At 39.5% G+C, this 26,887-nt stretch overlaps 1 protein-coding gene across 1 annotated transcript in view; it reads left to right on the top strand.

The window, feature by feature from the left end:
• Positions 1–1,372: 1,372 nt before the first annotated feature.
• The window catches only part of CNTNAP5 (contactin associated protein-like 5), a 223,319-nt gene continuing 197,804 nt past the window's right edge, over positions 1,373–26,887 (top strand). The window contains exons 1-3 of the mRNA XM_010569849.1: positions 1,373–1,376; positions 1,956–2,066; positions 8,688–8,881. Coding sequence (XP_010568151.1) covers positions 1,373–1,376; positions 1,956–2,066; positions 8,688–8,881 — 309 coding nt within the window. The remainder of the gene's footprint in view (positions 1,377–1,955; positions 2,067–8,687; positions 8,882–26,887) is intronic.

The following is a 26,887-nucleotide window of genomic DNA, read 5'->3' as shown; positions in this document are numbered from 1 at the left end:
TGTGCTGAGACACTTGGTGTCCTGTAGGTATCCGATCATACCCTCGGGGAACAGTGAGAACCCAGAGGTTGTCACTGTGACTCTTGTCACGGACAGCTTGTGGGTCACAGGCTGATGTGTGGAGTTCTCTCGTGGTCCAGGAGCAACCGCAGGGAACTGAAGAGAGCCAGCAGTCTAGACGCTATTTAAATTGAAATCTCTGCATTCAGTTATTTTCAGCTTCTGGTTTTAAGTGTTGCTGAATAGTCCTGTAGATCTGTTGCTAAGACCTTGAACGTCCTTTTGAGAGGTTCCCAATCCTTCCATTGGGTTTTATAGAATGCAAAAGTTTGGGTGAGTTTGGTGCCCCGGTGTACTTGCCATTTGAGATCTTTGTTTAAATCACTGTTCAGGTCACAACTTACAGTGAATTTAAAAGCCTCATTTTAATTTACAGGTGTGGGTTTTTTTAAGTCCAGACAGAACAATTTAGGCCTGACCTCATGCCGTACCAGGGAGCATGGCACTCCACAGACCTTTCTGCATTGCAGTCAGAAGTTCTCTTTGAGACTCAAAGCCTGTAAGTGATGAGGAATCTGCTCAGGACCTTGGTAACTTGTTTTGTTAGCTAATTATCCTCATGTTCAAAACATCAGTGGAATACTTGTCCTTAATTTGTCTAACTTGCAGATTTTGTTAGGTCTTTTTGCTGATGGTAACCAAAGAGACAGAAAGGATTTTGCACTTAAGTTTGCTTTTTGAGGTCCATCGGTCAATGCACTGATATGAATTATATCGATTACACTGATTTTTTTGTATAGAGATGGATTTTGATTACAAAAGTATCTGGGCTGTTCTTAGAGAGTCACTGTAGAAAGAGATGAGAAGTATTTTAATGTAATCTGGCTCATAATGTGGAAGGTATCACCCAGATTTGGAACAGTCTAAATTTGCTGTCATAACTATAAAGCAATTTTTGCTTTTATTGCTTGTCTTTTGTAGCCTGAAATATCATTAATGCATTACTTCCTCCCCAACCACCATCCTTGCAAATCGTGTATTTACTCTGTGAGTGCGAGAACACTGTGGTGCCTGAGATTCTGCTAACCTGCAGGACTTTTCCAGTAATTAGATCCATGTTTGCTCCATGGGAGATTCAATTAAAAATGAGAGGGGTTTATTATTATTATTGCCTACTGAAACCCCGCACTATGTTCTTGAGTGTGTATGTGACAGCATTGTAATGAGTGAACTTACTTTACCTAATTCCATCCTTATTCAAACATTATGGGCTCAAAAATTCAACTTGAGTGTTAGCCTATATGAGGATGTGAAAGTAAGAGGGGAAAGACATAGCAGACTACTCATCTGAGCAAACAAAACTAATCTGGCCATGTGTATGTGTATGAGCTTGTGGAAGAAATGAAGGAAGTGTTCAGGTTTTGTAATCACAATGCAGCACAGGACTCTTGTGAAGCACAGGACTTGCTTTTATATGTTGCAGAAGGCCAGGTGGCATATGCCTGTGTGTCACTACTGTACAGAAATATGAAGTTGTAACTCCTACATTATGTATCTGCTCTGTGGCGAGACTACTGAACACAACAGTTGGGGTGTTCTCTAACTCTGTCAGGGCGTTACTATGTTCTTCCAGTGGCTTTTGTAAGAAGAGTTATTACTCTCTTTTACTGGAGGGTAGATCATCAAATTTCATTCACTGAAAGGAAAACATTTTCCAGCTTCTCAAGTATTTGATGTCTTTAAAAACAGCTCCCATCCAGTTGCCATCCCACCAGACTGTCATTCTGGAGGATTAATTTCAGTCTTGCATGTGAATTCAAGCAGAAGTGTGCTCTTTCTCCAGTGTCTGTGTACTAAGTAGAAACAAACACCATGTCGAGATAGCACAAGCTGGCATATTTGTTGCTCATGTGATGACCTCTGTATGTTTTGTTTTTTTGCTTTTTTTTTTTTAGATAATTGTGACGATGCATTGGTATCTCCCTTACCTTCAACAGCCCTTACCAGTTCCTCTGAGCTCTTCAGTACTCACAGTCCCAGCTTTGCAAAGCTCAACAGGCGAGATGGTAAGGTTGCAGTATGAAATGCCTAAAATATTCTTTTTAATCACATTGACAAAGAATAACTCTTTATGCTGTTTGTATGCAATGCATTCAGAGCCAAGTTGAATAGAACTGTTAATTTATGCTTTTGTGAGAGCTCTATTTAGGAGCAATTCCTTCCTTTATTGTAGAAAACTTCTATTAAATTTGAAGCTCTCCATTTCTTTTGTAGAAACATCCTGAAGGAAGTTTAGATAGTCTTTTTGCTTTTGAAGAGTTGCCATAATCTTTCCAGGTCATTGGAGGTCATTAGGCTTGAGGCTCTATCCTAAAGTGTAGGCGTTAAAGCTAGTAGCAACTAGATATTAAAATTCCAGTAGAATTCAGTGATTACACAACTCTGCAGAAACAGTGAAAATGAATAAAAAAACTTGGCAGACATTTGCCATGAAGAATGTTTGAGGCCCAGATAATGAGTTCACACACAAGGTGAAATTATTAGAATCAAACTTGTTACCAGAAAAGAGAAGTTGACAGTATCTAGGACATCATTTGACACCACGCTGCAAATTTGGGTTGTTGGCTTCTGCCTTATTCCCAAGTTATAGCCTCTAAGAGAGGAAAGCCCTGCATTATTACATTACATATGATTTTCATTATAAGAAACACTAGAAAGTATACTACTACAAAAGAGGTTTTAATTGAAAATAAATGAGAATTTTCCTACTTAAACAATCTCTGAAATGTCTGTTTTAATCAAATGCCATTTGATAAATCTATAGAAAGACAGTAAAGGGCGCTTCCTTAGATGGTTTGCACTAATGATAAGCAGTTGCTAGGTCCTTAGAGAAGTGTTAGATGGGAGTTACTATATCATATTTAAACTCCTGAACCAGAGTTCCTCAGCAAGTAAAAGGTCATATGGTAGTTGCTCAACATAAAGAAAGTTCTAAACATTGAGCATGATATTTGAGTTTGCCCTGCCTTTGTTTCCAACTGCTAGCTGGGATGGTGAATAGATGTGCTTATGTGATTTTGCAAATGGCTCTAATGACTAATTTTGTCTGCAGAAAAGAGGAAGAGATTCAAAGTCAATATTATTGCAAGTCAAGCTCTGACTGTACTGTATTTTAAAGTGATGTTAACAACTTCTAAAATAAATTGACAATGATTGCAATTCAAGGGCAGAAAATGAACTAGGTCATATTTAGCTGTGTTAGAGTAGTTTTGCCATGTAGTGGGGGGTAAAGTGTTGTAGTTTTTTAGACATACAGTATCAGATCGGTAAGGTCCACACTGTCCTTTGGCACAAATCATGGGAACAGGAAGGCAGAGTATTGAAACTGAGCCCTAAGCAAGGAAGTTGGTTGAGCAACTTTTATTTCAGGTTTTGAAGGCTTATGTGATAACTGATGAGCTAAGCCCAACACAGGGACCTAGAAGTTAAATTCTACCTTGCTTAATTCTGTTGTTGTGCAGACTTTTGTAGAAATGCGCAGATGTAGTGCCAGCAGAATTCGTATGGGTACTTCATCTTGGGTTGGAGAAGCAAGCAGTGGTAGGTGGTGGCTGAAGGAACTTTTTGTCTGGCACTTGAATGCAAAGAGTAGATATCTTTACAAGAAATAATATTCACTAACAAGGACTATGCCATGGCTTTCTAATAATGTTGGTGTGTTTTGATGAGCTGGCTTAGCTTTGTTTGTAATTGATAAGACAGTGCTGCAAGCAACAGTACCTCCATGTAGAAAGCCAGATAAATATATTTGTTAATGTAAATATGAATGCAACAGGTGAAGATGAATTTATAGAATACAATCTAGATCTACATCAAGAGAAAGTTCTAATTCATCAAGTTGATTCAGTAATAGATAACAATAACTAAAAGGCTGTTGTTTAAAAAAAGGCGTGCAGCAGTGAAATGTGCCATTAAAAAAAACCCCACACAAAGTACCCATGAGTAAAGCTTTGTGTGAACTGCTGAAAGTGCTCAATTAAATGCTGATAAATCTGTACTGGTAGTAGTAAAGCAGTTAGTATAATTCTGATAAATATGATTCTGAGGTATGAAATATATTACTTAGCCATGAGAGGGATTAATCGGCTTTTTTGTTTACAGTAAATAAATGATGAAAAAGACTAAGAAAATTGCTACAATATGACTGTATCAACTAAGCTTTTTTAGTTCTCTATTAGTTCTCAGCCTGAGTAGTCAGTATAGGCAATTATGTATGGGAATATAAAACATATATAATGTCAAAAAGAATTTGTTTTATGGCCAGGAAGTGTTTGATCTGGGCATTAAAGTAATATTCTGCAGCAGGGAAGCACTTAGTTGCAGCAGGAAGTCCAAGAGTTTGTAGCACATTATAAAGCCAGTTGAGCTGTTAGTAAGGCACTGTAGGGTGGAAATAAGCATTCCCTTTTCTTTGCATTAATAAACTACAAATAAGTATGGGCATCCTGAGCAGCCCTGTGGAACGTCAAGGAGCATTGACTGCATAACACTGGGATTAAATGTAATTTTTGGAACAATTACAGCAAAATTTACAAATGGTCTAAAAAAGAAAAAAAGTATTTGATCAAATTTCTTCGAGTCATATGGGTGTCCAGCTGAGAAAACATCTGATTATTGTTCTCCTTATATTTCTAGCATTATGATTTGTTGCCATGGAGAATATGAGCAATATATCAGATTCCTGTGGTACTGTTTCTCCACTAGGGCGTTTTCGCCATACCGTGTTGAACCTCTCCCTTGAAATGATCCACAGAAAATGTGAAATGCGTGAACTCTGAGGAATGACAGTGTAGTGCAATGCGCAGAATCCTATCAATGCCAGTGGGAATCTGGTGGGCAGAATGGGGAAATTGTATGTCCGTCAGACATGACGTTGTAAAGTACTAAACGTGTTGACTTTATTGAGCATCTTCTCTCTCTTGTTTTCTTGTGAGAGAGGCAATGTGGTATCTTCATATGTCAGTACTTTCCAGATTACCTAAAACCAAATGTACCGATCTGGTGGGTGTAATCAGAGCCACACTTGCCTGTTTTATTTATGCCACACTATTAATAAAAGGTGTATCATCCTCTTCAACTTCCTTGTGCGCAACTGCAGGAAAATGGTGTCAGGGTTATGCTTATATCTGTTCAAAGGAGTTGATGTCCTGTAAAAGTTGTGTCTTTAGTAGCCCCTGTTGTTGCCTATTAGAGCCTTCACATCCTACGTTCTTGTCTCTTGTCTTGGGCCTGCCCTGACAAATGTTCCCCAGGGTGAGCATCACTGGTGGGTAGAGGAGCAAATGGCGGTAAAAGAGTTGCTATACTTTGGGCATGCTTTTTTGCTACTTACTAAAAAAAGTACAGGGTGGGGTGTTGACACTCTATAAGGAGTGACGTGCATAAAAGAAATGTGCACAGATTGTGCTGGAAAAAGATGCCAGTATCCCTTGTGCCACCTGCTCTGTATAACAGAGCAAATATGGAGGAAAAAGAACATTTTAGTGATTTTTGGCACTTGCAGCAGTATTTGGTGAGGATTTGGGATACCCACAAAAGTGAGCAGAAGTTATGTGTTTGCTTTACTAGCAGAAGTGAGAGAGGCCCAATGGGAAAAGCTTTAGTTCTGCCCTCAGTCACACAGCCAATGCAGCGTTGCTGTTGCAGGGATTTTAACTGCCATTCTTATAAGTCAGTAGAATTACTGTTCATCTGTGGAAATGGTAATGATGGAAGGTTTGGGAGAGGGAAATACAGTGGGTTTTTTCCCCACAGGAAAAGGTGTATGAAGCAGCTGCTCTTCTGTAAAGGCATGGTCTGGCAAGGATGATAACATCTCTCTTGCAAGACCAGCTTCTGGAGAGGTGATGCTACGAGCAGGTGTCACTGCTGTGTCATGGAGTGCTTACATCTAAAGAGTGACATTCCCAACAGACAAATGTGCTCGTGTGAAGAGATACGCAGTTTGGAGATGCTGTGTAATCTGTGATTTGAGAGGTCAAGCTCATCACAGATCTCCCAAATTTCCATTCAGTGTGTATTGTTTGTTTGACTGACTTTGAAAATATAAGCCTGTTGTGCCATGCTCAAACTGGAAAATATCAGTGCATAGTAAAGCCAAATACTTTTGTGGAAAGCATATCACCTTTCTGCCACTTTTAGCAGCAGACAGGAGAGAGCATAAACTACACAGGGTAGATGCTAGTTATGATGTTTAACAAACTACTGGAAAGCACCTGTGGTAATAAGCTTGGCTTAAGAACTTATGCATAAACTAGAACAGAAAAGCAAAGATTTTTTTCCTTTTCTTTTTTTTAAATGGGAAACTCCTCAAACAAATTACTTGTTATAAGTTATTTTCCTCCATCTAGTTGCTGCTGTTAATGTTATAGAAAGACAATAAAGCAAAGATGAAAATGCCCACTTTTAATATTTACAGAAAACTTCTGTAATAAATTCTTTGCAGTGTTGAAGGGAACAACTTTGTGCCACAGACCTGCCAGAGCTTCTGAACTGAATTTCTATGTCCTGCCAGTTCCTGGAATAAAACTGTAAAGAAAGCAGCAACTATTGTGTTCAGGGTCTATTTCAGATATTGGATATTACAGTCCAAAGGAAGTTTTCCTTTGGCTCTCATGTACATTTGTCACAATTCCATGTAGGAGAAATATGCAGCTTGTCTTTGAACACAGTTATATAGTTTGTATCTTAAAAGCCAGACAGATATATTCTTTATATGGCATTTAAAATTAAAAAAAAAAAAAAAAAAGGGGGGGGGGGGGGGGAAGAAGAAACGTTGTTACGATTTTTAACGGGAAGTACTATAGTTTTATAAAAGCTATATATAGATATGGAGTTAAAAGAGAGCTATGAAGTAGTCAGAGAAGAATTGAATAATGAAATTCCTAATATTCTCATTGGGTCTTTCATGACATGCTTATAGGAGAGAGTATTCTATTTAAGGCAGGTAAAATAATCACAGTGATGATGAAGACTTGTATTGTGAATGAAAAAGGTAAAATAAAGCATGGAACTAGCAAGCAGTATGCATTGGTTTGGTTACAAACTATTTTCCCTGGAGAGCTCTCGTAGAGGAAGGAACTGAGTCATCCAGGGGAGCGGTGCCGATATTCAATTCTAGCTATGGAATAAATATGCTTCTGTTTCAGGAATTAGGACTAATTCCTATCTTAGTGAACTGTAAATAATGAAAATTCTAACACCTATCCTTAGACAAAAGAATTCCAGTTGTGAGCTGGAAAATACAATGCAGTCTAGGAAAATCAAGAAATTTTTTTAAAGGGCAAAGTTATTGAAATTGAGTTCTTTGATACAAACCACATTTATTGATCTTTCAACTCAGTTCACTTCAATAAACTCTTCATGGAGCAGCTTTGAGACAGATCAGTTAATAAGATCAAAATATTAAGGTAAATCCAGCTATTTATAACCAAAGTTTAGTGATGCTTTTTATTTGGAAACGCATGTTCGGAATCATTCTTGTAGTTTACATGAGGAATTGTTAATGTTTTACTCTGTGTATTTCCCCCTTTCCTTCCCAATGTGACTGTGTTCACTGTAATCATACAGAAGTGCTTTTGTAAACTTCATTAATAATGGCAAAACAAAGAAGATGGTGGGTTGCAGAAGCAGTGACAGCCTGAAAATTTGCTGCTTTGGATACTTTGTTAATGGCTTCTGCGTTCTTCGTAGCTTCGTTGTTCACTTATTTGTAAGGCTGAAATGAATGCTAAGTGTATTCGGAGAATAAATGTGTGCAAGTAGAAACAAGTTAAAAGAAAATAAACATAGCCTATAATTTAAGGGTGAAAAAGAAAGGAAGAGAATGTAAAATAATATATTCCAGTCTGGAAGGATTTGCCTTTTAACCGTAAGCTCACATTTATTGTAGTGAGTGAAGTGGTGAAATTCAAACAGGGGTTGCAGTTCCATGTTTCATTGGCTTGGCGTTACCACGGGCCTGTTCAACCTCTAAAAAAATTCAAGAGATAGTACGTATCTTTACTTTTAAAGAACAAACACGAGCTACAAGCTATCAGCTTCCATGTGACTGTGACTTCGGAAATCTTCATTCCTGAATGGAGAAGTGCATCATGGAAGTGGATAATTTGCAACTCGTCTCTAGCTTTACATCTTATTATCTGAATTGCATTTACAACCTGTAATTAAACCGTTCTTTCAAATACTTAATAGGCCTCAAATCAAGATAACTAACATTTTTGCATGTCTTTCAAAACATAGCAAAAAAGAAAATGTCAAAGCAAATTAGAAGTTAGAAATCAGCATTCCCAGATTTGCACAAGCATGCGAAGAGGGGGTAGATATGGTATTTTTTTGTGACTGAGGATGTGCCAACCTCACCAACATTTGTCCAGCTGACAAAGAATAAATTTCCTTAAAATTTTTTAGAAATTCAGAATTCCTTATAAACTTTAGGTTAATTAAGAAAACCTTAAGGAAGCACACCTCATGTAGCATATTTCCTAATACAAAAATATGAACAAACAGCTGTATGTTCAGGAAGTAGGCTCCTGTGTGATGACCTGAAGTAGTAACACGGTCTTTCTCAAGTGTAATTTCTTGTGCTGTCGTTGTCACCTAATTTATCTTTATACAATCTCTTTCAGGAGCTGGTGGCTGGTCCCCGTTGGACTCAAACGAGCAGCAGTGGCTCCAGGTTGATCTGGGAGACAGAGTGGAGATTGTCGCAGTCGCTACCCAGGGCAGGTACGGGAGCTCAGACTGGGTAACCAGCTATACGCTGATGTTCAGCGACACTGGCCGCAACTGGAAACAGTACAGACAAGACGACACCATCTGGGTAGGTCTGAATTGCGGACGCCTTTGGCCCCTGTTCTTTCTGGTTTGGGCTCGTTTTGGCATTCGGAGAAACGGCTTCAGTTTCAGATCAGAGCACTGCTGTAGTGGTGAGAGAGCAGACCTGAGTGACTCTACAGGGTGTTTTGATCTAAATGGGTTATGTCACCGACTGTCTGTGTAATACAAGTTTAGACCCTCAGGACTACATTGTTTTTCAATCTATGAAGATGCTCAGGGCACTCAAAATGACCTGCATGCTTCTGTGCCTGGTTGGCTTTGATTCAGGCACACCAGGGTAAAGGGGGCTAATCACCTACATACTTTCTCCAGGAAATATGGAAATAACTGTGTGTCTTCTGCATGCTTGCTGGCCAGAACAACAGGGCTCATGCTGGGGGAGGTGGGTGGTAAATTGCTCCTCGGCTGGAGAAGGCTGGAGCTGCAGCATGAGTTATGGGATGATTTAGCAGATACAATAAAAGTGCTCAAGGCTCTTCCTAAAATTTTAATGCAGACTTGACACTTGCTGTGTTGCAAGTTCAATGTGTGGCCATGCCAGGTGCTGTCAGTAGGACTGCCCGTGATAGCAGTGCCATCTCAGGTGTGGATGGTGAAGTTTAGAAGTATTCCTTTCGTATGGAAAATGTGAATTGTTGATAAATGGTAGCATTCTCTCTGTGCTATATTCTGTAGTTCTGAGGATCCATAGCTCTGGTAGCACAACAGTGCGTGGTGGTAAATGAAATATATTCTTCGTGAAAATAAAAGGGAACAGTTTAAGGGTGACCAAGTAGACTTCTGGTTTTGTCTTAAATTTTTCTTTGGTTAACACCTTGGTTAAATGCTGTGTCGCAAAAGCAGATTTTGCTTCCTGAACATAATGACTGTGAATGAGGAGAGTTGTGGTGCAGCAGGAAGAGGGGAGAAGGGCTGCTTAGTTTTTTTCCTGAGCATGTTGCAGGCAGTAGCGATGCATGTACAGGGAGGTTAACTTCTACAGTTTTAAAATCCATTGCATTGCCACTGTCTTTGTTTTATCATGGTTTGATTTAGGGAAAGCTAATGAAATCCTTCTTCCTTTAAAAAGGCAACTTTGGTCCGAAGATGGTCATAAAGTTGTCAAGTGTGGCTCTGCTTCACCTGTCTCTTACAAAATTATATTAGGTGTCTTTGTTCCAGATACTTACACGATTTTTTTTCTCTTCTTTTTATGTTTAAAAACAGTGGAATTTTATTTTCGACTGAATATAGTGAGCATTTAATCTGGCTCTCAACTTCCACCCTTGGGACTCAGAAATCCAGAACTGAGATATTTTTAGAGACTTGGTGTCATTAAGCTTCCCTCCCTGAAAATATTAGGTGCCTTGTTAAAATTTTATATTAAGACTAATTAATTTTTTATTACATGTCTAACTTTTCAGTCTTTTCCTTTCTGGAAACCCTTGACATTTTATTTTCTTTTTGTAAATTTTTCTTATTAAAGAGGAACTTGGAAAGACAACACGTAGGATTTACCATAGCAAATCTTTATGCCCTAAGGATCCCATTTTGTGAGTTTCTGATCTGGCACCTAATATTGCGCACAAGAATAAGAACAAGCCTTGCAGGCTTTTAACAGTGAATTAGGATTTATGAAGAACCTGAACTCTCTTGTTTTACTAAGTGATCAGGCATGAAGTTGATTCAGAGCAGATCCTGACGCAAGTCCTAAAGCTTCAGTAGATCTGGAAGCTTGCTTTCTGGAGGGGTAATTTTTGTATGCTTCTCTAATGGAAACTGCCGTAGGCTACAGAGGGTAGTTTTGTATATAATTGAGGAAAGATTAAATATAATTTGGATGTGGAAAAAGTAACGCTGGGGAAAGATTTGGATATTTTTTCCCCCACATTAATTTCTACAAGTCACACTGACCATGCAAGCCAGTAACATAATTCCAGTTCAGAAGAACGATTTGCTTCACATCCCCGTGCAGAGGGCTTGAAGGGATTGTTAGGATGTGTCATCAAACTTTGCTGTTGGAAGTATCTGATAGTGAAATTCCAAAGTGGGCTCATTTGATGCTTCATTAGACTCCACAGTCTGCCTAAACTGGCAAGTCTCATTAACACCTAGGAGCTTATACACCTGCCCATGGAATTAATGAAGGTCAAGAATTCCTTCTGCACAATTTTTATTCTAACTAAAGAGAAAGTTGATTCTTTTTTGCTGGCACTTTTGGATTTGTTTCAGTGAAATAAATTAGATCTTGGGAGCCATTCAGAGCACAAAGACAAAAGCCAAAGAGGTTTTCAGAAGCGTGTATAGAATTATAATTTCAAATTTTGTAGTGTTTCTGTTTTATTGGCAGTAATCCTTTCCTTAAGCTTTTTCTAACTAAGAAGAAAAATAGAAGTGTGCTGTCCAGGTGTATGTTGAAGGCTTTTCTATAAAAGCCCGTGGATGAAATGAAGACAAGCACAACATGGTGCTTTTTGTTGGTGCATTTTGTACAAACTTCCTCCACGTGGACTGCATGCACCGGATTTCATCCAGGTCTTTGGATGCCTGGTTGTTATCCAGGTTGTTATGGATCACCTCCAACATGGCTAATTCCCTCAGATACCGGATACCTCCCTCAATATTGGTCCATTCATTTTAGAAATTTGCAAGTTCTTCCTCAAAGGGATACCCATCCTTCACACTTGAAAGGAGTCGCTGCCAAAGACTGAGGACTCCTGCCTTTTTTCCAATCCCTTTGTCAATGGCCTTATCCTTAGCAAGGGTTCCGAGCTGCCAGCTTTCCTTACCCTCTAATTCCTGACTCCTGGCACCAATATCCCAGCATCGGAGTAACCACTTGAGAATTAGCTCACCTGATTGACAGCTAAAATCTTTGTGCATATCTCACAACTCACTTAGGGATGGGGATTGGATGGTTTCTGTCTCATTCATGATTTGTCTCTTCCTCCTCCTGTTCATGTGATGGCTCTGCTGCAGAATAGGCTGCCTCTTCTGATTCTTTCTCCTGCTCCCTCTTAGAAGCTTCTTCATCCCTTACTAAATGAGCTGATTTCTGCTTCCATTGTTTCTTTTTAGTTTTAGGGGTGACTGATTTAGAGCCTGCGTTAGCCATAGTGTCTGTTGGTATGTTGTTCCCTCTCTTCTCCCTGCGGGTGCTGCATAGTATCGAGTAGTGTTTGGCAGATGCTGGCCAGGGCCCGGCACAGTGCAGCAAGTTGTGCGTCTCTGGAATAGCCACGGCATTTCTTTTTTTATCCCCCCCCCGCCCCCCAAACATTCTATCGCTTCATCAGGGTCCTGTAGTTGTTTGGGAGTGAAGTTCCAGGCCATTGGAAGTGAGAAGCTCTCTAGATACCTGCCCATGTTCTCCCACATGCCATGCTACCCATGACCATACTTTCGTGGAGCCTGGGTCATACTCCTAAATTACTTGTTAACCTTAGAAAAAACTGAACCAATATTCCTAAGAAACACTGATAGAAGTATTTTAACTACCCAAGGATGTTCAAGATACTGAGAAGTTATTGTAACAAGGGAGAAAACATCAGAGAACAATGTAGCAAAGGTGCCATTCTGTATTTCCTACACAAAAAACCCTCAGAGGAAGAAGTATTAATTGTTAACTCTCTCCATGAGATGGTACCTGAAGTACAGTAGTGGCTTCAGTACAGAGCCCAAATACCAGCTTAAGCTCAAGGTCAGTGTATTTGTAACAAATCTCCCAGGCAAAACATCACTAATCACTACAGAGCACAGAAAACTGCAAAAGCCAACAACCATCTTTAACGTGTACAGCAAAACAAAGAGCATGGCACAGATCAGATAAACTAATATTGAGAACACGTGAACCAATATCGTGACCCACAATTGCTAACAGATGTAAATACCTTCTAATATGCTCTGGTCAGTCTGTCATTTTCTTGAACCCTTTGAGCCCCACGTTGGGTGCAAAAAAGGACTGTTGTGGTTTGAACCCCAGCTGGCATCTAAGCACCATACAGCTCGCTCCCCCCCAGCAGGATGGGGGGTGAAGAGGATTGGAAGGGTAAAAGTGAGAAAACTAGTGGGTTGAGATAAGAACAGTTTAACAATTGAAAGAATAATAATAACAACAACAACAATAATAATAATACTAAATCATGATTAAAAGGAAAATAACAGAGAGAAATAAAAATCAAGAAAGGCAAGTGATGCAAATGAAAACAATTGCTCATTACCAACTGACTGGTGCCCAGCCAGTCCCTGAGCAACGGCTCCCCTGGCCAGCCTTCCTCTAGTTTATTATTGCTGAGCATGACGTCCTATGGTGTGGGATATCCCTGTGGTCAGTTGGGGTCAGCTGTCCCAGCTGTGTCCCCTCCCAACTTCTTGTGTCCTCCCAGTCTGCTTGCTGGTGGGCTGGGGTGAGAAGGAGAAAGGGTCTTGACTGTGTAAGCACTGCTCAGCAGTAACAAAAACACCTCTGTACTATCAACACTGTTTTCAGCACTAATCCAAACCACAGCCCTATCCTAGCTACTGTGAAGAAAATTAACTTTATCCCAGTGAAAACCAGCACATTCTCCCATTCTTTTTTTGGGGTGGTCAGGGTGGTCTGTCAAAGCAGGATTCAAGGTAGGAGTCTCCTATATCAGGGCAAGGTGGCAAGTTACTGTGTCGCCTCTCATCCACAGGGAGTGGAGGGGTTAAAATCTATGTTACTATGTGGAAAATGCGCCATGTCAGAAATCTCAGGTGGGAAATGCATCCTCCCTGCAGGCTTTGACTTTGAAGCTTTTTTTTCTCTGTCCTTAGGACAGGATTTTAGTACTCTCTATGTCCTTCAGGACTTTGAGCTTTTTAAGAATTCTTTTTAAAATTTTTCTGTATAGCTAAAAGGGATAGAAATTTACCTACTTTATTGCTGTTTGTTTCAGAAAGTTATGCTTTTCCTAACTTAAGAGGTGGTCAACACTGACTCATAGCTCAGATGGGGCTGTAAAATCTAAATCAATATTGCCTGGAGATCATTAGATGAAGTCCGCTGTATCAATATAAAATATTGATATGCACTGGACCTGTCAGGTTCACTGATACAGCTTCTACTTTCGTAAAACTAGCTGAAAGTTTATGCATTGCTGTATGGATATTACTGAATGTCTCACACAAATTCCTCGTTGGTGACAACTTATCATTCATTTGCAGCTGTTGAAAGAGGAGGATATGTATCGGTATAAGGGACCTAGATAGCCTGGTGAATATAGTTGGTTGTTTTCTGAAGGCGGTATAACTATGTGGAGAACCATTTGACAGAATAACGATCTACTGAATTGCTGAAAAGAACGGTGTAAGAAGTACCTGGGTTTCAAGGCAAGCATTTGATTTCAAGTAGAAATTTGAGGTTTCATTTTGTTTTAATTTGTTTTCATTCCAGCAAACGAAAACAGGGTCTTGAAATTTCTTCTCCACTAAGTCTGTTAAACTAAAACTGGCAGAAATCCTTAATCTTTACTCAACCCAAGTCAGATTTGAACTGCAATTTCTCCCAGTCCATCTGCGTGACCCGGAGACAAAGTTATGGCGTATTCCCAGCTGGCTGTCCTCTCTTAGTGCTCTCTTAGAGGAGGGTGTACTGGCACAGCCTTTCCCCGCCGCGTGTCATGGGCCATCGGCCACATTTGGTGGAGACAGCAGGAGGGCAGTAGCTCCTTTCATAATCCCTGAGTAAATCTGTCTGGATGAAACTTTTCCTGATTGTGCCTTCACAAATGTCTGGTGCTCCATATTGCAAGTGGTGCTCCTGAGGAGTTGTTTCCAGCTATCTGGTATGGGTTTTGTCCACCCATATGGCATATGTGTCCTTCAGTGCATCTGAGACCTCGGTACATAAATTCTTTATTGGGCTGCCGATAAGACAGACGTTTGCACACCAGTATATATGACATATCACTAGTAAAAATCCCTCTCTTTTTATAGAGATTACAAGGCTTATTATCCTCCTCTCACGGCATGCATACAGCTCCCATCAACTTCACCGTTAATGAGCGCTGCATAGACAGATCGCGAGGAGAATCAGAAAACCTTTTACATTTTCACTCAGCCTGTGTTTATGATGTTAGTAAATTCTGCAGCTGGAATTGAAGACAAGACAGATTAGCCATTTAAAACCAATTTTCCAACCCCATTTGTATTTAAATAATCTTGTTACAAAAGGACTCTGTGGTTCAGAGCAAACTAGACTTATAATTATATTTTCAATATGGATAAATCAGCTGTGTGTGGACACACTAGCTATTGATTGGGGACATAAAACATAAATCTTATTGTTTGTAACAAGTAAATGATTTTTCAGTGTTTTTAAGTGTTGAATAATTCAGAATTTACTTTACCTGCATACACACCACAGCTTGAGTCAGTCCAAATCATGTACATTACTTGGACAAAGTATGGGCCTTGCAGTACCTAAAGGGACCCTACAAGAAAGCCGGAGAGGGACTTTTTACAAGGGCATGTAGTGATAGGACACGGGGTAGTGGCTTTAAACTGAAAGAGGGTAGATTTAGATTAGATGTAAGGAAGAAGTTCTTCACTGTGAGGGTGGTGAGGCACTGGAAGAGGTTGCCGAGAGAAGTTGTGGATGCCCCGTCCCTGGCAGTGTTCAGGGCCAGGTTGGATGGGGCTTTGAGCAACCTGGGCTAGTGGAAGGTGTCCCTGCCCATGGCAGCGGGGTTGGAACTAGGTGATCTCTAAGGTCCCTTCCAACCCAAACCATTCTATGATACAATGCTATTTCATTTTAGATAGCAATTTTTGTGTTATCTATATTGAAAAATACTTTACAAAGCTGAAAAATGCTATTATGCAGGAAGACACAAAGGAAAGCGGATGGAGCAGGCATAGATGTATGCAACAAAAGGAGAAAAGAGGTGTTCTTTAAACAAAACTTTGAAAGGAGAAGGGGAAGTTGTGGAATTGGAGATAAAGGGGGACTGCTGTGACAGTGGCAGAGAAGGCTATTATATTAGAACAATGAATCTGTGCAGAAAGGCAGTGAAAGGGAAAAATGGCATAGATAGCAAGGAGATACTTCATACTCTGTGCAAACACATGCACATACTTGCACATATTAAGCAGAAGTTTGGAGTTGACTGTTGATAAAGTTTCTTACAGATGTGCTGTCAACTGCACTTGGAAGGGAGAAGATGGCTTCAGGCAGAAAGGGACTGTGAGCCCTAAACTCAAAGCTGGGTTACAAGATAGGAAGCACATCTCTGGTGTCAGACCATGATACCTGAGTCATGCAAGGTGCAGAGCAGAGCTTCCCCCACGGAGAAGTGCTCCAGTATCAGTCCTGCGTCTTGCAGGTGAGAGGGTGCTGTGCGAGGGCTGGAGAGTTGACAGGAGGCTGAGGATGCATTAGGAATATGTAATTCTCAGGGGAGCAGGAAAAGTGTTTAACAGAGATGATAAAGATCCCTTGCATCCCCTTTTCTCGGGAAAATTCTTACTTGCATGTGTAAGCTTTTGCTGAACCAGAGGCTTTTCTAATGAAATCTAGAGGAGGGTCACTTAATTGGCTTATAAATCTACAGGAGGGCTGTAAACTTTCCTATTTCCACCCTAGCTGGATAATGATTGTGGAACTGTTTTGGTGAGTTAATTATCATGAACATAGTTAGAATATTAATCTTCTTGTCAGATTTATAGTTTTGCTAATTTATTCTAAAGCGTCTTTTAGCTCCTAGTCCTAATGTCCTCCAAGCAAGGCCAGAGCAAAATTCTACCTGTAGCGATGAGAAGTCCTACATTGTTTGCTTGGATTAGAGAATGGGTTTCTGCTTGTCTTGCTATAATACTTCCTGCTGTACTAGTATTTAGATATATTTAATCTTCTCTATGCACTGTAATTATTACCAGGCAAATAGGTGTTAAACAGTAAGTATCCATGGATTATTTTCTTTTTCAGCACCTTTGCTCTAAGAAGCAAAGAAAAAAAGCCAATTGCTACTTTCAAGTAGGAATGAAGGAACCAATTCAATCTTGCTGCAGGGAAGCAAGGTTTTTCAGAGGTTTTCATCACTTTTCCTGTAAGAACTATGTTATTACAGGTTTTGAAGATGCAACCGTTACCTATTTGTTGTACCTAGGACTGTTCTGATTTAAGACTGCTTGATTCTGAGATGCTGTTTGGATGTTACTAATTTGCTTCTAATTCTGGTTTAGCTTACTAAGTTGGCTGCAAACCTGTCCTCTTGAGCATGTTCTCAGGAAATCTGTCTGTCTTGATATTGCCAGGACAGTTGTCCCGTTGGGAGGATAATTCAAAGTGTCAGTATATCTGGTTTTGTTAAATGCACTCTGTATGGATTTATGCCTGAATAAAATGGATATACTTAGATTGCAAATTACCCTTTAGTGTTGAGATACTTGAGTTAGCCTTAAGCTAACCGTATTTTGTATGAATTTTCTGTGACCTTACAATGTGCTTTTATAGTTGGTTAACTGCAAAGCGATATTAAGGTGGAGTTTAGAGAATTTAGTGCTGATATTAACATGATATCCATCAGTAATGTCTTCAGTAATTCTCTGTGCTTGGTATTTGGCAGCAGTTCACCCTGACCCAGGAAACTGCAAGAAATGTGGTTATTTGCAGTCTGTGCCTTCGTCACCGACCTCTCAGTCTTATTCCTTTGCAAGTTGCCTGAAACCTTTTCTGTAACCATTTAGCACAGGAAGGCTGTGAAATGTTCCTTGATTTCTCATTCCTACATCCCAGATCTTCTGTACGATCTTGTCTGTCCACTGCTTCATGCTAGGGACTATAGAGTGTGACTCCGTAGTGTTGGCCCTAATGGATTGGAGTGGAAAGAGTGGTTGGCATGTTTCTGGTTGGTGAAGTCTGGCCCTAAAATGTCTATGTCTTCCAGCCATCCCCAGCAGGTTTGTCTGCCACAGCCAGAAAGCTATTGTTTCCCCTTCCAAGCATCTACTAAGACAGTAAATGTTTAGTGGCAGCATGCTAAGGTGACTAATGTGGAAAACAGCGGACACTTCCCCTCAGATGGGGAGTTTTAGCTAGTGGCTCCTTTATATCAGTAGACCAAGTTTCATTATTCTTGTTTGCAAATCATGTTCTATGGTATGTGAAGATATAAATAGGTCCCTTTACAAATTAGAAATAAATATGGAACAAATAGTGCTTCAATCCATATGCTTCTAGAGCTCAAGTCTTAGTGAGATTCTTTGCAGTTGTTTGGTACATTTTAGAACAACTGAGAATGGCTCTAGCTGTCTTAACAGCCAATTCTTTTGGGGAACTGGCTAACAAGGGTAGTCTTACTGTACTATAATGTACTAAAATAAGACAGGTTTTCCTGCTGCTGAAAAGTGTGTCACTTCTACTAATTCACTCTTAGATTAGATTAATCCAAATAAACAACTAGGTTTTCAGCTCTGCTGGTTTGACTTGGAGTGTCCGGGTCTTCAGTAACTGTTATAAGATTGTACCTATTTTGCTCTGAGCTCTTTCTGAACTTTGGATTATTCCTGTAGTAAGAAGCTCATGAACAGCAGAGTAGAAACCTGTTGCTTGTGGCTAGTGGAAATGGCGTGTAAGAAGAAGAGGAAAGCTACAAAGATATCATTGCAAGCCACTCTAGGACTGGCATTTTATTAAAATATTAAACATTGATAGAGTATTGGCTAAGCAAAGGAGCATGATGTTGTATAGACACCAGGTTTAGTGATAAGATATGCTAGTAAACTGGTGGGTACCTTGGAAGAAGAGGAGAAAGGAGAGAATTCTCATGATACCTGAAATGGAGATGAGAAGACAGAGGAGGGGAGAGAGAGGTAGAAAGCTATAGTTAATGACCAAAGCTTCAATATCCAAGATAGAAATAAAGACCTTTTTCATTACATCTTCAGTCAGCATCAGCAGAAACCAAGGATCTCTTATTTCTGCTCATCCTCTTCTTGTCTCCATTAGCATATCTGTATCCTACTTTGGGTTAATATACTCGGTGTTTCCTACTACTAGACACCCATCAGCTGCAAAGAGGCCCCTACAAACTACTTCTGAGATACTTTTTTGAAAAAAGGGTTGTGTTCACAGAAACTTTTCTTCAATGTTAAAATTGGATCTTTGCACAGTGGCAATGCAGGGGTGGGGAGATGGAAAATCAGGTATCATGCAAGGGCTTGGATGATTTAGAGGGAGGACCCCGATATAGTAAAACTTCAGTTTTCTTAGGCTATTTGTCAAAGGTCCCATGTTCTGTCAGTCTTTTTGGTTATGTGGGTATTCTGCTGCATTTCTCCTTTATGGTCTGATTGGGACCCTATTGCTGTTGCTGGGGCCCTTCCTCTTTGGGGATCCCAGAACCGTAAGGATAAAGAAATGTACCAGCTAAAAGTCTACCCCACAATTCTTCCTTGGATGAACACAGGGACCAATTACTTTTTCACTTTTTCTACTTAACTGATGTATAAAGTAGAAACTGATGTTTCTACTTAACTAAGCTGACTTTGTCATATATTAAAAAAATTATCAAAATAATACAGCCACACAATTACAATTGTCTGATAAGTAATATTTTCTTGCCTTTGTGCTAACCCAGAAATTCTGTAGTGTCATCAGCTCTACAGTGTTGGAAACATGCGCTTTGTAGACTACCCTCCCTCCCACCCCGCCCCCCCCATTAATTTCAGCATAATAGGGATTTATTTTTCAGAGGCTGAAAAAAAGAAGACTTTTTTTTACCTTGCAGAAAGAACTTTAATATTATTTGTTTTCATTCTCATTGAGAAGCAAGGTTTATCAGATTTATTTTTTTTTTTTAACTGTCAGTGCCTTTACTGGAATATTCCAAGTCTGGAAATAATGTTTCTCTAATGCCTAATATAGACAAAATATAAATATTTAATATATTTTATATTATATATATGTTGCTGAATTAAAAAAGAAAGAATAACTAGTGAGATTACATTAAAAAAATGAATACAAGTATTATTCTTAGTATGGAGAACCTCTTTTAATACATTGCCTTTCCAAATGTGTCGTGTATATTTTATATTCTTTCAGTGGCTTCTGAGTTTTAGTGCATGAGAATTTTAAAACCACTTACATAATCATTAATTTTGAAGGTCATTATACCAATTGTACTTTTGATTCTTAAAGCTGTTTCTCAGGGGAATGGGGAAGGATAGAAATCCCTAGAAGATCCCATGTGGTGCAAAAAAAGTAAGAACAAAAATTGATATCTGCAGAATAAATAAGCTTGTCCACATTCCTTTGAAATTTAACTTAACTGTGAAACTTTTTAATATGCGTCTGACACTTTTGGGGAGCTGCATACACCTGTTCTGCAGGATTCAGCTTATGTTTGTGGAGTTAGTAATCAAAGATAAAGTGTGAGCAAACCAAGATAGAGAGTAAATCCTGAAGTAGTATTACCTGAAGAACTTTCATCCTTCAAGGAATAAGTATTCATGAGCTGGGGTTAGAAATCCAGTCCTGGAAACATGATAAAAGGTTCCATATATATACCTTTACAGCTTAGAGGAGAGATTAGATTCGGCTCAGATAAAAGCTAGTCAAGCTGTTGTACTGAGAGAACATTTAATGTGAGTCACTTATTTTTATTTTAAATATGCAGACTCCCACATCAGTGATAAGAATGGACAAATCTTCTCTGGAGAAGATTCTTGCTTTCCGGAGATGAGATTTAGTAGACTTTGGAGAATTTATATGGAAAGACTGACTGCCTAGGAGTATTTCATGTTTAGGTTCAGCTCTCAAAAATAATGATTTAATTTACAATAGCTTCCATTTAGAAATTAGACCTATCAGTTTAAAATACATGTCATGGTTGCCTCAGGAGGGTCTATGTCTTGATAGAAAGTCAAGAAAGCATCCAAACTTGTGCCACTTAAATTAAGAAAGTTGTTTTAAGAGAACTTTGCAACTTCCACTGGGGATCTGTTTTGAAGACTAAAGCAATTCTGACAACGTCTAGCAATTCTATATAATCTCCTTCAATAAATCCCCACAAATCCAAGAGGTGCAGGTCCTTTTGGCACTGCGATGATAGCCAATTTTGGCTGATACTTTCAAATCTTTTCTTTGGGTGCTGCTGAAGGAGAATTGAGATTCTTGAGATTGCGGGGCAGGAGTTTTATAGTAGTATCAAAAGAAAACTGCAGTCTGAGTTCTGGATCCAGGTTTTCTAGTTATATTTTATACTTTCTTGTCACTGGGAGACTTCCTAAACATCTACAGTGTGTCCTACATCCTCTGTGTCAGACCCAAACCTGGTAGTCTCTGGGTACAGACACTCACGCTGCACTACAGAGCTGGTCCACAGTTCCTCAGCTCTCCTTGGCAAGTCCTTCAGCCCAAGGGTGTTTGTATGTCAGTCATATTATATGTGTGCCCGGCGAACAAAATTTTTCCATTAGCAATATCCATTAATGGTAATACTTGCAAGTTGCACGTGCTCAGCTGGTGCTTCTTGGTGCTTTCTTGTTTGGACTTCAGTTAAAAAAAATTAAAAAGGAGAAGGACTGAAAAAATACTGAAAGAATGCCTCCTGAAAATTCTTCTGTGACCTATTACTCAGTAAATAAATAAGATAGAACTTAGGAGAGCAGCTACCAAGATTCATCATCTTTGAAGGATATCTTTCAGATACTGCCTTCTTGCATCAGCTAGTGCTTCAGGGCAAAGATTTTCTCTCTAAGGAAGAGGTCACACTTTAGTATTTTTCCCATAAAGCAGTCTCTGGAAAAAAACCCTATTCTTTAGAAATTAAGGAAAAAGATTCCACCTCATGACTTCTAAGTTGTTTTAAAATGGAATCATTGTTCAAGCATCTGTCACTGTGTTCATTACATATCTTTACAATAGGCACTTTTCCTTGGTTTTAATTTGTGTCCCAGTTGCATATATTCAGGCTTCTATGTGCATCCAATAGGTGGTCCTTTATGAGCACTCTAATCTCTCTAAACTTTCTAATTTCAGCTTGTTTCTTGTTACAAGATCACAAGCACACAAACAAAACCATAAATGTTTTATACTGAAGAAGATTTGGAGTTACTGCACTGATGTATGAGTCCTTTCTTGGTTTTCTATGGAAGCAAAATCAAAACTCTTGGTTTTGGTGTTGAGAACAGTTTTGCAATGTCTAAGCAGAGTTAGATCCTTTCCTAAGTTTCTTAGTTCTTTACGTCAGTGTAGACAGCTGAAGGGTGAAGCTGACTTCTACAGAGAACACATTGTGTTAACAAATTACACCCAATAAACCATAAGAAAATTTGGTCAGCCAAAGCAAAAACTATCCCTGGAGAATGATTTTGAAAACTTTAAGTAGTTGTGAGTTGTATAGCAGTCACGTAGTTCATGATTGACACATTTACAGGTAGCAACTTCTTGTTGGCAGTAAATCTCAAGATTAGGTACTACAGTAAGCAGAAAGCATTCAGATGTGCCCTCCCATCCTGCTATCTGCAGCAGCTGTGGGACTCAAAAATATGCACAAAGAAAGGGAAAGATAGTCACCCTTTGAGAAACTGGTTCTTTGAAATCTGATGGCGATGGTGGTCATGTCTCATAGCTTCTAGGTGTGCTGCTGAATTTCCTTGTAGGAGGAGGGAATTCTGTGTACTGCAGGAATGAAAAAGGCATCTTCACAACTTCTCCTTTCATGCTGTTTCCTCCCCCTGCCTTTTTTTTTCTTTTTTTTCTCTCATTTTACTTCTTCCCTTAACAACTCATCTATCCCATTAGACTGGGTGACATTAGACATTAGACTGCTTTTGTTTTTGTTGTTTCTCCAACTTGAGTATATATTATAGTGAAAAGGATAGCAAAGATTAAAACCTAGACAGGCTTTATTTTCCTATAGAGTTCAGAGGGATGTTTAATTTCTCTGTGGAAATTGTCACATGGAAAAGGGTCTGAAGACAGCTATTGAGGTTTTGGAAGTTCTCAATATCTCCTTTTTAGCAGAACCACTTTCTGTTACCTCCACTTAAAGCAAGTAGTAACTTATTCTGAACAATGCTTTCTAAAATCTATGAGGTTATTCAGGTACAAGTAACTACTCATCTGAATGAGGACTTTAGCCCGTGATCTGGCAAACATATGGGCACTTAACTCATGCATTTACATTTGCAGAATGAGCCATGAAGCATAACAATTTAGAAATGAGGAAATCTAAAATGTTGATTCCAAATAACTCTGTAATAAAATTTCCAGTGGTGCCAGGATTTCATCCCACACCTGTAATTAGGTACTGAACATAACATATTGTAGAGTAGAGGCTATACCATTATATACTTGCTGAACTTGAAAGTTACTTAGTTTTCTCATTTGCTGTGAAGTTTGTTTTCCTTTTTTTTTTCCTGGAAAACTGTTTCGCTGCCTATTTGTTCATCTTGAGGGGCTTTCTTCTTGCCTACATTTTGTGGCTGGCCAGAGTCATTAGAAGCAAATGCATATCTGCAGTCTGATTTTTAAACAAGCTGCAGCAGCACGTTGCATGAAATAAGGCCTTGACTTCTCACTATCCTTCGCCTAACACTGTTTCTTCTTTTCCAACTACTAAGCTGGAGGTCAGCTTTTAGTGCTTAGCCTTCGTATTTGAAGGCTTATAATGGTACCTGTGTTTATAATCCATGGACATTATTTGGTTATAGCCTTGTAAAATATGTGCGCTATTTCAGCCTGAGAAATATGTGCATGTGGTAACGCATACATCATTATAAAGGTTAACAGAAATGGTGATCTGCAAGGAATAATCTTACAAAATTAAAGATTCACAGATATTTAAGGCAGGTTTGAAGAGTTATTGGCAAACATGCAGGGCAGTTGTGTGTGTAAAAATAATTCAGAGGACAGTGGAGAAGCAAATCTGAGACCTAGAGGGAGGGCAGAGTTTCAGGTGGCATTCATCCAGCCATATCTGCAAGAATGCAACGATGATGATTTATAATTACTGTGATGAAAATAATGATGATTCTGCTGCCACGTTTTTACCATAGCCTCAGGAGTATAAGTAATTATGTGATGATCCGTTGATTCTACATATTCACAAATTTAGCTATTTATCATAATTGGTTTAGTCCCTTGGACTTAGTCCAGGCTCTTATTTCATACAGTTGGTTGTAAAAGGGAAGTGGAAGGAAGCAAATTTCCTCTAGCTGCATACACCAAATCAAAGTTGGTTCTACATTAACAGACTCCTCATTGTCAATTACAATGGTTGTTTATTCTTCCAGGTTTAAAAAAAGCAAACAACAAAAAACAACAACAAAACAAATCCTCACACAGAAGACACCTACATTTCCTCTTTGGCGATACTTTTAGTGGCTATCTAAAAACGAGCCTATTCACACCTCAGAGCACTTCTTTTCTGCATTTTATCTGCATAAAAGCTGGATGTTCATTGGTCAAACTACACTGAATTTGGGGGCTCTAGGTTTCGTGTTTGGTTCCATGCCCACCAAAACCTTTCCCTGGTGGTCCCCATCCCAATATTGTCATTCAGGGAAAACTCTTGACAATTTCATGGCCTCCAAAGCCCTTGTTACTTATAAAACCATTTTATCCTAGACCATGTTTTTGATAGCTTGGTACCTGCCAGAAAATATTTTGTCCCAGCCCCTCTACCCTCCCCAAAAAGACCCTACGAAAACTGAGAATGCCATTAGCTTTGAGGTGTGAAAAGAAAAAGGCATGCTAAAGGGTAACTGGTGGATGTTCAGGTTTCTAGCCAAATTCTTGAGTATTACCACACATTTGCACATCAAGTTGTATGCTGATTTTGCTGCTGTTTTCTGTAACATTACAAAGTAACTAGAACCCTCTTGCTGCCTTCTAGGGACCCTTATGCACTCAGGCACAAAACTTAATGCAGCATCAAATGGTCCCAGAGGCTTTCTTTGTCTAGGCAGCAGCAGGCACACTGATAAACAAAACATCATAACGCCACAGATGAAGTAGCAGTGCAGTCAGTCCTAGATGTCTAGCAGCCCTAGACAGTAAGCTGCGACTTCTCTTTTATCACTTTGTTTTAAATCCCCTGATTAGACATGTTTCTTTATCATATGTTAATTGCTACCTTCCTGGCCCAATTACACCTGCTAGCTTCCAAGCACATGGTTGTGTGTGCTATAAATGGGGCTTGCTGTAATTCAGATTTGGCAAATAGGCTGAAGTTTTCCCATGTTCTTTATATCTGGCTAAAGAATGAAATCCCAGCATTTGTATCGCTCAAATCCAACAGATTTTTCATCTCTGTGCAGCCATATACTTCCCTTGGGCCATTCTTCTAGGTCTTGGAATGCCTTGGACCTCCTTCAGAAATGAAAGCACACCTGATCAACACCAAATGTCTCATCTCCTGAGGTTTTCCCATGATAAGGTGTGTGGCTTTGGCCCAGAGCTGCATTTGGGTTCCCTGTTGTTTTCTGATCTTCTGGCCCAGTGAGCCAGAATGAAATGGCTCTTTTAGTAGTGGCAAACAACAGGAGAAATGGTGGCTTTACAGTGAGGCTTCCTTCAGATGAGATGCAGAGCTGAACCTGGATCCTTCACTTCCAAATGAGTACAGGTGTGTTTCATTCCCAAGGTAACCGTTTCTCATGCCACGTTCTTTTCTTCTGGCTACTTCTGTTTGTAATGACACCAAGGGCACTGCTAGCATTGGAGAACACCAAGTGTTTGGTAGGTCCACCTTCAGTAGGTCCAATGTTAGGCAGAAGAAAATATATCTGACTGCATAGACTTGCAGGTCTGGGCATCCAGAGAAACAGAGCTGTAGGAAATTGGGGAACCTTCATGTCAAATGGTCAAAGAGCTTAGAAATCTCTTGGGTCACCCAGATGCTTTGCTGAGGGATTTAGAATTACAGTTTTGAACTTCAAAGGCTTAAATCTGCTCAAGTCCTTTTGTGAGTCTTTAAATGAATCTAGTTTTATGACTACATAAATTTTGGGGTAGTGGTAGAAGGGACTCTGTTCCATTGCAAAAGAATTGTAATAAAATGGCAGTAGACTTAGGCAGATCAATATCACTCTTCTGTGCAATTTTTAAAAACCAAAGTTGCAGCAGCAAAGCCAGTTATTGCAGTACTACTTAATTCATTTAGTAATAGAGTGCATTGATTGAGGTTGTCATAAATAACAAACCGCTTTGTCTGTACCTCCTCACCACCCTATCATATTATGCATACAGACTAAAACTAAAAAAATAGCTACAGCCCTTCTGAGCCTCAGGCTAACAAGCCTTATTGATTGTACTTGTCATGAGTAATCTAAAGCTAAAAGATAGCAACCCATAGGATTTGTATATAACCATTGTAGGCCAGGTTTGAACCCACCATGTTTTCTATGTGGGTAATGCCTGTAGAAGCTATGCTGATGTCTAGGCAGCTGACGTTTTACCGGAAACCAAGTGCAAACAGAAGACTCATGTTCTGAGCAGTGATTGGCAAAATCAATCTTAATTAGGCTGCAGATATTCAAGACCACTTCTAAACCTGAGCCTTTTCTTGATCCCCTTTAATTATGTATTCAGATCGAAATGACATCCTGAGCTATTATCCTGCTTGTTAAACCCACTCAGTCACTTGTTGTCTCAGCAAATGCATCTACGTCTTACTAAGCGGCATAAATGGTTTCCTCCGTCAGCCTCCTCGCTGTGGGAGCTGCAGCTGTGTCCTTCAGCGTCTTGGTTTCCAGAGCTCACTGCAAAACTTTCGGAGTTAATTTGTGCAGGTTGCTTTTGCACTCATACCATCCTGAACTGTCATTTGGCCTTTTCCTCTGCTGGGTTCCAGAGGAACCTCCTTTCTAGGTGGTAGATCAGAGCATTTTAAAAGTATATATAAGGGAACAAAACCCATTTATTTTGTTTCCTTGTTTGTTTTTATCTCAAATATGAGCTGCCACTCATGCGACTACTCATTCCCTTGCACTTCCCAGGAAGAGGCAGAGAAGAGCATGTTAGGGGTGGGTGCTTAGTTGC

Source organism: Haliaeetus leucocephalus, unplaced genomic scaffold (genome assembly GCF_000737465.1).
Source record: "Haliaeetus leucocephalus isolate CR32 unplaced genomic scaffold, Haliaeetus_leucocephalus-4.0 Scaffold1, whole genome shotgun sequence".
Classification (NCBI taxonomy): domain Eukaryota; kingdom Metazoa; phylum Chordata; class Aves; order Accipitriformes; family Accipitridae; genus Haliaeetus; species Haliaeetus leucocephalus.
The sequence above is the reverse complement of the archived record's forward strand: the minus strand, read 5'-3'. Positions and strand labels throughout refer to the sequence as shown.